Source organism: Castanea sativa, chromosome 1 (genome assembly GCF_040712315.1).
Source record: "Castanea sativa cultivar Marrone di Chiusa Pesio chromosome 1, ASM4071231v1".
Classification (NCBI taxonomy): domain Eukaryota; kingdom Viridiplantae; phylum Streptophyta; class Magnoliopsida; order Fagales; family Fagaceae; genus Castanea; species Castanea sativa.
In genome coordinates this window covers 17,104,288-17,118,478 of record NC_134013.1, presented here as the reverse complement: position 1 = coordinate 17,118,478, position 14,191 = coordinate 17,104,288, and the positions used below count along the sequence as shown (strand labels likewise).

Here is a 14,191-nt window from a genome sequence, read left to right as displayed (position 1 = left end):
AATCCCTGCTTATACCAAAAATTGATTGGTGTCTTGGTTTGATGATAAATGATACGTTGAAACTCTCAAAAAAATAAAAAAGTATTTTTTCAAGGCCTCATTGGTATAATAGCTCGCCTTTAATGAACTCACAAATTCCGATTTCTTTGATTATGTGCTATTATATACACAAGCGGCTTTGCCACTATTTTTTTTTTTTTTTTTTGGTAAAGAAAAAATGGGGCTTTGCCACTAAGGGCTTTGCCACATAAATCATATACAAATCAATTTAGTTTATTATAAATCAAATAATCAATATCACTTGTGTTTGCCTTAACATATGCAATATAGTACAAGAGAAATATAATATTGGCAAAACCTAAATGAGAACTTTTTTTTTAATGGATGACAAAGTAGAACATGTATAAATTAACTTCCGTTAAATTAATCAATTGTCCAAGTTAATTAATTAGTTGAATGCAATGGTTCAAATACAAATTGTTCGGCATAACCATATTGCCAAAACTACATTTCATGCAAGGAAAAATCAATTTCAAGATACAATGATACGGTCATGATGGATAAAATCTATAGACAAAAAAAAAAAAAAACCAATGAGTGATAAGAATCCACTAACAATATTGAGATTACAAGTACAAGGAATATACATGATCCCAAAGCACCTATTTATAGTAAAATCAACTAAGTTATCCAAGTGCAGCTCTAAATGATCTAATTCAGTTACACTATTCTTCGTAGCGATCGTCTTTATTGTGTACAAATATCCAAGTCGTGATTGACTTCACAATCAACTTTACTGATTGTATAAGTTGTTGGTGCAGATATCTTCACAACAAACACACTCTAACAGTGAAATGGAAGTAGCTTGGTACAATAAACATAAGGCGCATAAGGTCATAGCAACTTCTCACAGTATGCATGTGTTCTTATGATGACAACTCAAAATATGCTTTTATACCTTTGGGAACCCAAGTGCATGGATCCAAATGGGCTAGATCATTATGGACTGAAATTGAAAGTTTAGCTCTTCAAAATTTTCGTAGCTTGATCGGTTGAGAGGGTTCGAGTAAAGAGTTGAGGATCATTAAACCTCAATCGATTGAGTAGAAACGAGTAGGAGTTGAGACCACTGAATCTTCATTGTTTTTGGTAGACTCTTGATCGTTCTTCTTGTGTCTTCAACATAATTTTTCCAACCCTATTATAGACACTAAAAACAAAAACTCAAATACATTTAAAGTGCGGCTTGACTCGGATTTGTCGACACAACATTTGACCCTAACACTAAGGACCTATCCCACTCCAAGACCTTAAGTTGCTTCCCTAAGTAGTATTTAAATCCTTTTGTTATGTTGGTGCAAATACATTAAAAAATATAAAATACAAGAGAAACATAATATAAAATACAATATTTTTTCTTGAAAAATCTTTACACAATTGAACTGAGGCACATATATCTCACTCTTTTTAAGAAGATTCAAATTTTTTTAGTGTGTGTTGTCTAGCGTTTCGGCTGTGTTTGGCGTTTTTTTGGGGTCTCACGACGCTGTTCAAGGGACCACCAAACTCAGTAAAACATGCATACCCATGCATTTTTGGGTTCTATAGCACTATTCACACATTTAAAAATTATTTTGCTATAGTGTTTTCAGCAATAAGTTTTCAACAAACAAGCGGTATCCAAACAGACTATTAGTGTCTGTTTGGCAAGCTTATTTTTTGTCAACTTATTTTACTATTCAGCTTATTTTTGCTACTATTCATGGATCCCACTGCACTTTTTGGTACTACTCATGGGTCCCATTGTATTATTTCAAATAACATTTACCTTTATCTATAGTACTTTCAGCAAAAAGTTTTCAATCTCAGCAAAATAAACAGATCTCAAATAGACACTTAGTTGACAAATCCTAAGATTGGTGTAGCAAACTTTCTCTTGGCTTGCCTACTCTAGAATACAATAGTCCAACAATATTGTTTAGCTCAAATGAATTCTACACAAATTGTTTGAATTGAAAGCTCCACAAGTATATCGTCTCTATAATGCTCTCAAGTGCTTGAGTGTGTTTAATTACCAATTGCCTTGTGTGTTTAGGCTGGTTCTTAAGGGGTCAATTTGTAGGCTCCATAGACATCTTGAGAGTAATTTTCTAATTAATCAGATGTTGGGTCAGTTTTTATTTTTATTTTTTATTTTTATAATTTAATTAGGTCCATTATTTATGGTAAGTACCAATTTTTCACACCTCCTTCCTTCACCTTCCATCAATGCGCCTGCCCATTTCCTCTTAGCTCCTACATTACACTTAGGCTACGTTTGGCTCTATGTAAATTCATTTCCAGGTGTAAAATAGATCCAGGGGAAAATATTTTACATAAAAGGAAAACATGTTCTGTTGTTTGACTGTGTTGTGAAAATTATGCCGAAAAATTATTTCTTGTGTTTGGTCTTACATGTAAAAATCCTATTTTCAAACAAGGGAAACGTAAGTCAGCCCTTAGCCACGACCACCACCAAGGAAAAGCAGAACCCACCACCAACCACCCAAAATCCAGATCGAGAAGAGGAAAAAAACCGCCCCATTGCTCTGTTACCACCAAAATCCACCAAAACACCACCACTCACACCACCACAATAACAACAAAATCTGAAATCAAAGAAAAAGAATATCAAACATAGAAATATGTGGGGGGTTTGGTTCGGGTTAGAGAGAAAAAGTGAGATGAGAAGATAAAGACCACCGTGGAGAAGAAAGGGAGAATGAGACCGATCGAAGAGAGGTATGGTGAGACCGTTCCAGATCGAGCTATGGCGGTGGTGGATTGGGTTCATGCAGAGGTGGAGGAGGTGTTTGACTGGTTGGTGGTGAGGTGGAATGAGAAGATGAGGGAGAAACTCATCGTGGGTTGATAGGAAAACGGTGGAGAGCTGCACTGGAGAGCTTGGTGGAGCACGACCTGCAGTTGATTGTCAAGATCGGAGCTCAACCTGTACTCGTTGGTGCATGGCTAGCGATCGGAGAGGTGGGTCTTGGGTGTTTGTGGATCGGTGATGAGGGAGGGGTGGGCTAAGATCTTCAAGTGTGTGATGTTTGTGAGGAGTGGGCTGGTGGTCGGTGATGGCCAGATTGGTGACGTTGAGCAAGAGGGAGATGAAGAGTTGAGGAAGAAGAGAGAAAAAAAAAAAGCTTGGCCGGCGCGTGATCTGGGCGGGGGGGTGGTGGTGGGGGCGGCACAATCTGGGCTGGTCAGAGCTTGGCTGGGTGACCACCTGTGCTCTCTCTCTCTGGAAGTCCTGGAAATCATTTGAAGGTAAAATAGAAATTGAAATGAATTTACGGCTTGGGAGGCTTATTTTATAGTCAATCTGAATTATATTTTCAGTTTGACTGTATTTTAAAGTGGTGCCAAACACACACCTAGGTGTAAAATGTTTTCAGATTTTAGTTTACCACTGAAACAAATGCAGCCTTAATCCCATTAAATTTCCCCACTTATAAATTAATAAGAATTATTTATCCTTATCAACGCGAGATTCCAAATTTTAGTAACATTATAACTCCTAATTTACAACATTAAACTCCCATGTCTTTTCAATAAATTTTTCCATTTGCCATTTAATTATGGGCAAAGTTTGTCTACAAACATGATTGTAGCTTAAGGCTTCAACTTCACTCAATATTTTTTTTTATTGAATGTGAATTTTGAGAAGTTCACAATTAGATTACATTTTCTTCTTATATTCTCCATGCTTGAAATTTTTTTAGAAGAGTGAGGATTTTATAGTAATGTTGTCAGTCAATTGTTTAAATTGTAAGTTTTGGTAGTCTAAAATTATGCATAAAAATAAGTTTATGGATCATATAGTAAATAACATCCGATGACACAAAATTTGTTATGTGTGTTAAGAGCATAAAGAACATGCAATTTAATGATTAAATTTTAAAAATATGTAGTCATATTAATTTTTTTAATGAAAATTGTAGCTTTAAGCTACAATCAAGTTTGTAACCAAATTTTGTCCTTAAATTAATTTATCAAAATATCATTTTAATATTAAAATGCCACAACATGTTTTATATATATATATATATATAAAAATAAAGATATAATATTAGAATGTCTATTGGCACAACAAATCTTACAACATTTATGCAACAAGTTCCTTGTGAGTTGTTATAGTTTTGGGTATAATCCTTGTTTACATTATTTTATTTGATTTTGAGTTGTGGTAGGCTAACAACTCAACTTATTGTGAAAATATTGCAACATTTGTTCTATCCATAGAAGAATGGATTATATCAAAATTCTTCTATAAAATATCAATTATTTTGCCGACACAGTTTTCTTTGTTTTTCTTATTCAGATCATTTGAAATGCAAGCCCTTGCTGACAATGTTCTGTTTCAGCCCATCAATCAGCTTACAAAACATAATACCAACGTTTCTAGGCCCACGTATCCTTCCAGGGTTTGATTATCAGTTAAAAGGAGTCTCTATTGAAATTCTACCAGGCCCAACCACAAAAGTGGGTGTCTATTGAAAGTTATAAGGCCCAACCACAAGTGGAATGAGAACCAGAGCGGGAGTCCAATAACTGAAGCCTGTGTACATATGGTTTGAGCAAGCGTAAGCTGAAATTCACAATCTACAAATTTACAAGAAAAAAAAAAAAAAATACAAGACGTCCGTGCATGACACATTAACCAAAGTACGTATAGTATGCTTTTTCATGGGAGATTAAACGAGGCCATGCTTTTTCTGGTTGGTGCGACTTACAAGAAATCATGATCTTATAATTGCCTTCTAAAGCTTTTTTTTTTTGGGTTGGAGGAGGGGGGGGGGGGGGGGGTCTTTTTTAAGTTCTAAAGCCAAACCTACCCATTTAACCTTTCTCTACTTTTCATAAGATACAAGGAAAAAGGGACAAAAGAAAATAAAGGAAAAAAGCACAGAGTGAAAGATGATAGAACCAAGTAGATTTGATCTTTGCATGGAAACAAACATACAAACAAAGCTACATACAAACAAAGCTCGAGGTTAGTGAGGAGCCAAAATCGTTAAGAAAGAAAGTGAAAGCTTTACTGCTCTTTGATCTTTTGCATGAAAAGAGAATCTGATACCTAACTTCTTGCCTAGTTAGCTACCCTTTTTATCTCTTTTATGTTGAAAAGGAATTGACCCTTAGGAAACTGAAGTCAAAAAATCTTGAACAGAGAAGCATCAAACCCAATTAAGATTGTCTCAGATCGTTGTGTTAAAAAAAAACAAAGGTGGTCATAGATAAGACATACTGGACAATCAAAATTGACGGGCCTAGCTATAAATATATAGGTTCAAAAAAGAAAAAGAGAGAATAAAAAAGGGGGCGGGGAAATTGGCAGCTAGCTCGTGACAACTAGTAATCAGTTGCATGATAGCATGACAAAGACATGCACCAATTAACCCATTGCATTATTGGTGCCAATATGCCATGGTCCAGTTACGTTATACACTGGCAATGGCTCAAGATTTCATTAGGACCATTATGATCAAAATATATATTTGACCTGTTGAAAAACTTTCAAATTTTTTTTTTGAATTAAAAGAACTTTCAATTTTGTTCCAAAATGTATTTTGTGCAGTTCCTCGAGAAAACTTATTATCTATTTTGGCCTACTATACTGGTGTGTATTTTCTAAAGTATTGGGATTTCATAATGATGTGGTATAAAACTCTTGGTTTATTTCCTCCAATCATAGCATGCAACATTATTATTTTACAAAATAATGAATAGTTAGTATCACATGGAATCACTTCTCGTCAAAATCCCAAAACCATTTGCTTTCTCTTAGACTGAATTACCATCATGGGCCAAACTTCTCTAGCTTTGCTTCTCACTATTTGCCAATGTCATCATCCTTGGCGGTGACTCTAAACGAATCACTCCCCTTCATATCTCGCCAATTTTCCAAACATAGCATTTCAAAACCTGACACACAAACGAAACTCAAAAACCAAACCCAACCTTAACCACCTTCTCAAAGTAAAAACCAGCAACAGAAAAAACTTAGGGTACCAGTCGCAATGCGCTCTTGAGGCGAAGGAATTGATATTCACCATAGATTGTGGCGGCGAACAAAGAAGAAGAAGAAGAAGAAGAAGAAGAAGAAGAAGACCGATACAGACACGAGATCAACCATTTTGTTGGAGTTTTGGGGTTTTAATAGAGTGTTATAAGCTATGTTGTTTTTTGGTGTTCCATTTTAAAAAGTTTGACGTGACACTCATTTATTGAATAATGTAAATAAGAGATTTTACATCACATTTTTATAAAATATTTATTTTCTAGATATTAATTTTGATGCTTGCTTTAGATTTAAGAAAAAAGATCACAATGGAACAAAATTTTTGCTAAAAATATTCCTTTACATTGCCCCAACTTGTTCCTGAGCTAGTATAAAATGGTTCCACCTATATATGGAAACTATGGATAACACAGATGTTACAAATTTAATCACAATGGATCTGATTGATTGGACGCTAGAGCTGATGGATCCTTGAGAAGATTTTCTGTCCAGGTGCAAGGATGGCCAATGGATCAAAATTTGCCTTCCTTTCCTCAAATCTTGTCCACTGGTTCCCAAAATGTCGCTTCCATCCCTCCTGTATTTCATAGTGAGGGAGGTACAGTTTGAAATCAAAGCCATTCTTGATGCAACATTGAATAACCTCATGGTTTTGTGCAACCAATTTTTCAGGTGAAGGGCCCTTTGGGTACGGAAGGTTTGAACGGAGCAATGCCACTATGTAGAAAATCTCACCCTCTGGTAACACCACTGAAGTACGTGTATCCCACCTGGAACATAAGTAATTAAATGTAGTCATTAGCTAAACTCTATCTCACCAAATCATTGTTTATTGTGTAAAAACTAAACTCAATAAAGACCATTTCATATTTATGTAAGGAACAACGAATTCCCTAATAATAAATTGCATTAAGCTTGTAACTTTTTTTAAAACTAAGAAAAAAAAAAAAAAACAGAATGAATGATGAATCAAATCCGGGAAATAAAACCTACAAAAAGGTTAGAATTCCATCAAACCATTAGGCCATTCATGACTTCTTTTGATATGTATTTTGCACAATCCTTCTTACAAAAAAGAAAAGAAAAGAAAAGAAAAGAAAAGAAAAAGATACAATTATTATTATTTTTTTTGAGAAAGAAAAAGATACAATTATAGAATGAGCTTGTGACATAATTTTGTAAGTTACCTTTTTTAACTGTTGTGCCCTGGAAACAAATTAACAAATAATATAAATCTAGCATTATCGAGCCCGTTAAAAAACACCATCATGGATCAGCCAAAAAAGAGGGCATTTTCGTCAATAAAAAAATCATTGCTGGAGCCCAGACAAATTATGGTGTCATTATAACCTGGTTGGCGAATAAATCCTTTTGTCATTTCTGGGATAGCAACACTCTTTCAAATTTTTTTTTTCCAAAACTATGTATATTCACACATCCACTTGTAAATTTCTGTTTCCACAAAAAGACAAACCACGAGTGACGAAAACGCCCCCATTCTGCACTTCCATTTCCAAATACAATGACACATATATTGATTTGCCAACCCACCCCCTAGTGGGTTTGAAACTCTGAAAATAAATATTGATGTAAGACCTATTAGGCCTATCCTTAACTTGACCGTTCCAAAAAAAAAACCTTGACCTAACCTATTTTTTAGGTAGGAGTGTAGGACTAAGTTAATTTCGCCTAAGTTAACTAGATTCTAAAAGCAAAAAACAATGTCAAAAAAATATTAATATGCTCTAACCATGGGTCCCACCGTATCTTTGTCCCACAAAGGACTCTTCCCAGTTTCCAACGTTTGCTTATACGCTTTAACTCACCGCACCGCACGGCAAGACCAAGCACCAAAACTGACGTGTGGTTCGGCAAGGAAAATCCTAATATTACAATTTTTGCTAAAACGAATAGGCTAAAAATAATGGATTTATAATTACAGTGAATAAATTATAACAAAAATTATGATCTTACCATTACTTAATGAGCAAACTATCTGATACAGTACATGAGTGCAGTGTTAAATGGTACGACTTCTGCAATAAAAACGCATGGGGACGTTTTAGTAGGGTCATTGGGTGATGGGCTTATCCTTTTGGGTCCCACTTGGATAACCTTATTAGAAGTAGAAAATATTTGACCTACCTCCAAAATCTTAACCACCAGATTTAAAATGTTCAGCAAATTAGTTAGCATATCGAGATTGATAGGGCCAGGTGATTCAATCCTTGCTTGACAAAAATTATGGCGTGGGTCCGTACCTTAAACCCTAACTCAAAAACAGGACTGCTTATCCTCGTCACTCACAGTGAGCTCAATCTATCCAGTTCAGAGGGAGCAGTTATGCAAAACCCAATACCAACAGATTGTATCACCTCCTTAAATTATTCTACTCTTGGTAAATAATTATTATGAAACACACTAATAAAGAAGAATATTTGACCCTACCAGAGTACTCTAGTGGATTTATTAGCTTGGGACATAACGTAAATTTAAAAGTTCTAGATTTAATTCAATATTATTAATTCATGCAATTTTTATGATTTCTAGTGAATAAAAAGCGAAATAATTTAGTTAAAGACTTGGACACTATTTTATATATATATATATATATATATATATATATATATATATATACAAATAAATAAAGAAGAATGACTTAGATAATCATCATTTATTTACTTATGACATAATACTTGATTTTCCTTCTTTTTAAAAAATGGTTTTATTCTCAAAAAAAAAAAAAAAAAGGTTTTAATTCTATCTAGAAAGTGTTACCTAGTAACAGGACTTCGCACTAATTAGAAATAAGTAATGCAAATGCAAGAATTGTCACTCTTTAAATAAAATAAAAAAAAACAAATTGGGTTTTGGAAATAAAGTAGTATTTGAGAAGAAGTCAAAATTAAAAATAGTGATTATACTATAAGTAGTCGTATAATTAATGCAGGCCCAACAAAAAAATAAAGAGAGAAAGGGAGCAATACTTACATGCTTCGCAACAGAGGATAGATCAACATGGGCCCACCCACACCACCCTTTAGGATATTCTTGAACACGGCGCGGTCAAACTCGTCAATGTCTGACTTTGATACGAACAAGTTTAACCATGGGTGCGGTGCGTCCCATAGACCGTGAGCCCTGGCATGTTCCTCTGCATGCTTCACACGCAATAGAAACTCTGTGTAGCTCAAGTCCAATTCGAACTTCAAATTCTCAACAAATCCTAGCCGTCCAAGCAACCCATCAACATCCTATACGGAAAAAAAAACAAGAAGCAAATATTGCATAAACAAGGGGGTAACTATAATCCAATAATTCAAAATTTTTTTTTTTCAATAATCCAAGAGACAGTGTTTTCATGGTTTACAGATTCCAGAAAATGATGTCTTCTTGGCCATTGTGGAACTGTGGGGACCATAACGTCAGCAAAGACTCAATGATCAGCGCAATAACATTTTTACTGACGCATTATTACTATTTTAACCCCGACTCGATCTCTATCTCACGAAAGTGACAATACTGACAAGGATTTTGTATTTTTTGCAAAAACGTTCCCACTAGTTGACGCTAACTTATAATGCTGATTGCTGAGACTGATTGGAAATTCATGGCCGTTTGATCTTTTTGATCAAAGAGTCCCTTTTTATGTATATATATACAAAAATGGTATATAATAATATTAGTTTTTAACATATTACTTGAATATTGTTGTACAATCATAATTGATCGTTGTGAATGTGATTGACCAACGAGTTTCTATCCCAAATTGAGGGCCTCATAAGTCAGAGTAGTAAAGTAAAGAAACATCCGAAAAGGAGAGTGTTATTCTCGTAATTAAATCCAAAATTCATGACCTTTTTCATAGTGGAATGTGTCAGAAAATCCAATGGAAGATACATGATTCTGTATGGTCGGTTTTCAAGTTTGAAGTAATTCATGAAACTATAAACAAAAGAAAAAATATTAAAAAATTAATTATAATAATAGTAAAAATAAGTAAATGGAAAATAAAGAGTGAAATTTGGGGTTGTGTCATGATGGTGGAGGAGAACAAGCCCGTTCTCCACCGTTGAGGTTCACACACGTGGAAGTGAATTCTTAGTTTTTGACTTTTTCACTGCCGGCTGGACAGTTTGGGCGTGGAACCCACGTATGCATATTCGTGGTCAAAATTTTAACGGAGAGACCTGGTTAATGCACTTGTTAGCAACCACCTAGGTCAAAACTCCTTCTAAACTCAAAACTCAGTGCATCGCAATGGCCCCCACACGTACTGTTCCCAATGACACTCAGTTTGTGTGTCCCTAAGCCCATGACGCCAAGTAGTAACTTCAAAAGAACAGTGTCATTCACTCCTACAACCCCACCCTTAAAACAAAAACCCAAAAAGAAAAAAACGAAAAGAAAAGGGTGTGGATTTGTTTAGTGCATTAGAGCCAATCCGATTAAGACGTGTCAAAAATATTAGACACGCGTCTGCATTGTATCGGCTCCAACATACTGAAGTCAAGTAAAAAAAAAAAGCAAGAGAGAAATAAGGTGCATTTTATTTGAATGGGCAATGTTGCAGGAGAATGGTAAATTTCGTTACCATATCAACAGTTGAAGGGTGGTCGGTGTTTCGGTAGTGAAGAGCCACTTCAAGACAGTAAAGAACGGAGCCAGCGGTTTTGGGAATTCGGGTCGGATCGAATCCATGGTTCGAATCCAACGGCACTGAAGGCCAGCCATTGGCTGGGTCATCACTGTTCACGAATACAAAGCCCTCCACGTAATCAAACGAGTCGCCATCTTGCTGAGTCACCAGGAACTCAGCGTCCCGAGTGAATTCCTCAAACTCAGAATACACTACCCTTATCCACCTCACCTAATCACAAACAAACAACCATAATTACGTGTCAAAATGAGAAATGCCGAATTTTTAAAAGAAAAAAAGAAATTTTTTTAAGACAAAATGGCAAAGTAGTAAAATTCCCACCATGTCCGGGGCTGGTTGTAGCAAAATTCTAGCTCTGGTAATAATACCAAACTGACCAAGACCACCGAGAGCCCCAAAGAACAGTTCAGAATTCTCAGTCTCTGAGCAAACGAAAATTTCACCTTTTCCCGTTACAACTTCCAATTCCGTTACGTTCGAGGTTTGTGGTCCGTAACGGAAAGCCTGGCCACTGACACCGGCGTTTGATAACGTCCCGCCCACCGTTAAACTCAGATAATCAGTCCAAGACCTCGGAGCTAAGCGGAACCCGGAAACGCACCGTTTCAACACGTCTTCCCATAATGCCCCTCCGGACACGTCAACATAGGCCGTGCCATTAACCAAGACCACCTCGAAAACATCCTCCATGGACCGCATGTCCAGGACGAGTCCTCGATCGGCCATCGCCTGGCCGTTGATTGAGTGGCCGTTGCCTCTCGCCGCCACCGTTAGATTCGATGACTGCGCCGCCGCTTTGACCACCATCGCCACGTCATCGGTGCCCGCCGGTCTGATTAGAGCCAACGGTTTTATAGAACGCAAGCCGCCAAAATCTTTACCGGCTAAGCCGGTAGCCACGTAGTCTATACTGCCCTGTAGGTCCAGCTCGTCGAAGAAACTCGTACAATCGACGACGTCTTCGTCGTTGTCGTTTTGCCTGGACTCGACGTCGTTTCCGTGTACGAAACGCTCCAGGTATGCTATCATCTTCGCCGGTTACCGGTACTGTTTTTGTTGTTTCTCTGAAAACTCTTTGTTTTTTACACTATACTCTGTTTCTCTGTCTCTCTCTCTCTCTCTCTCTCTCTCTTACTCACTCAGTCGTGGTTTCGTTTTGGACTTCAGGCTTTAAATAGCCGATGATTGAAATTGGGTTTCTGTTAGGAAAATAAAAAAATTGATTTATTATTTGGGGAAGTAATTTTTATTTATGACATCAGCATAGCTTCGATATTCTGTTTGACGTTGAGAACCTTTATCGACATCCTCTGTCTGCCACTTCCACATATATATTAATATAAGATTTTTTGAATTTTTCCTCACTTGGCTTGGGGTCCTGGGTAGTGTTGTAGTAAACGCACCCTCATAGACTTGTTCATGAGCATTATGTTTGTATTTATGCAATTTTAGGGTCTGTTTGGTACATAATTTTAAATATATATTTTTAGTTTTTAAACAATATTTTACGTATTTTTATACATTTTTTTTTAATCATATGTATTTTCAAAAAAACTGATAATTGTTGTTTAAACACATGTTCCAAACGGATCCTTAACAACTAGGGAATAACTTTGTAGCATAAGTGATACCTACATATTTTTAATGGAAATATCTAAAATTTAAATTTCATTTTCTAAATTATCAAATTATATATAAAATATTTTTTTGATAAGGGATTTGTGTATTTTATATTTTTTATAGGTAGATAATTTGGGAGAGGGATATTAATTGGGTTTAAATCACAAGCATATGACTCCATAAAAATGTGAGTTATCACTTGAATTTACTATGTGATTTTGATGTGAGTGCAGTAGTGATAAGAAGTAGAATAAGTTTACTTTTAAAAAACAAAAAATGTTTGTTTCAAGAAAATTATTGAATCCATAAGACTTCTTAAATCCACAAGAAAAAAAAGGAGTCTGGAATCCACCCAAAAATAATAGAGAAAAAATTTGTAATTTTATTAAACTGAATATGAATTATTCTAAAAAAAAAACACGTTTATAGACTTTAAAATTTATCTAAAGACTTGGTAAAACTTAACAGACATGAAAAATATATGTTAAAACCGGTACTAATTGATTCCTAACTATAACAGAGCTATAATTTGACTTAAAAGGCATTCAAACCAACTAAAAATAAGGAAATAAATACCTACACCTTAAATAACAAAAATATAAGTACAAAAAAACCAAAATTAATAAATAAAAAAGTCTAATGGTAGATTCCATCCTACATCAAAATTTTTTTAGAATGTACTTTATTTACATACCTTTAAAATATATATATATATATATATATATATTAAATCTATGACATCCGCTTAATGATGATTAAGTTTTATCATCAAGCCAATACATCAATTGATTTTTTGTGTAAGTAAGATGACTTTCTTATTTGACAATAAGAGACTTAACTAGTTAAGTTAACTGGAACTGCTATTATATCTATATACATTATATCCATTAAATGAGTTGGAATGAATAGGAGAGATACTAATGGCATATACAGTTAATTATTTGCAATCTTCTCAAAAAATTATTTGCAAGTTTTTTTTTTATTTTTTTAAAGTAATAATAATCATGGCAATTAAACTAAATAAAAGAAAAAGAAAAAGAAAAAGAAAGCAAAAAAAAAAAAAAAAAAAACAAAAAGATGAAAAGGAGAGGAGGAAAGAAATAGCTGTATTGTGAATGATATTGATAACACCATAGATGGGTCACTTTAATCCTTTTCTTCTTTTTCTTTTTTAGGGGTGAGTGATGGGTCTCTCATTAATTCATTATCCAATAATTTCTCTAGCAAAATGATGTATTCTCCAAATAAAATTTAGAAAGAATAAATAAAAAAATTAAAGTGTGTACCATATTGGGTGGGTACTAAAGCACTAGAGAGTGTCCTACACTCCTATTGCTACTGCTGCAAAGTCCAAGCCCCTCTTTGTGTCCGATCTGCACAAGCATGCATGATGCATGCGTGCGAGCACACTTGCAATCCATGGATGTATATTACTTGTTCGTTGTCAACTCTTCCCCATTAAATTAATTCATTGATTAAAAAAAGCTTTCCTGTTTTGACTTTTTTATGGAAGGTTCTAAGTGGTGCCGGCATTTATACAATATATGTTTTAAGAAGGTCAGAAATAAACAAAACGAGAAGTTATTTGAAGCTTGATAAAAGAAAAGGAAAAAAAAAGGGCATTACACTAAAATATTATGTAATACTTCAAAGTTTTGTTTATTAGAAGATAGCGTAGTAGGATTGAATTGTGTAACTTGGTAACATTTTCTCACCACTTTATTTCAATCTGAGGTGGCTCGAATTAATGTTCGGATAAATGAAACGAGACATGCAGATTAATCTTATTCTAATAAGAGTGGCAAAGCGAAAGCTTCAACATCACTCAGTGTGGGGTCGAGGCC

The 14,191-nt window shown here is 35.0% G+C and overlaps 1 protein-coding gene across 1 annotated transcript; it reads right to left on the bottom strand.

The window, feature by feature from the left end:
* Nucleotides 1–6,356: 6,356 nt before the first annotated feature.
* LOC142622788 (cytokinin dehydrogenase 7) lies at nt 6,357–11,884 on the bottom strand. Its single transcript, XM_075796321.1, has 4 exons — nt 11,049–11,884; nt 10,662–10,937; nt 9,059–9,321; nt 6,357–6,837 (listed from the first exon to the last, which is right to left on the bottom strand). Exons 1-4 carry the CDS (start codon nt 11,754–11,756, stop codon nt 6,522–6,524), a joined length of 1,563 nt encoding a protein of 520 aa, XP_075652436.1. The 5' UTR covers nt 11,757–11,884; the 3' UTR covers nt 6,357–6,521.
* Nucleotides 11,885–14,191: the final 2,307 nt, after the last annotated feature.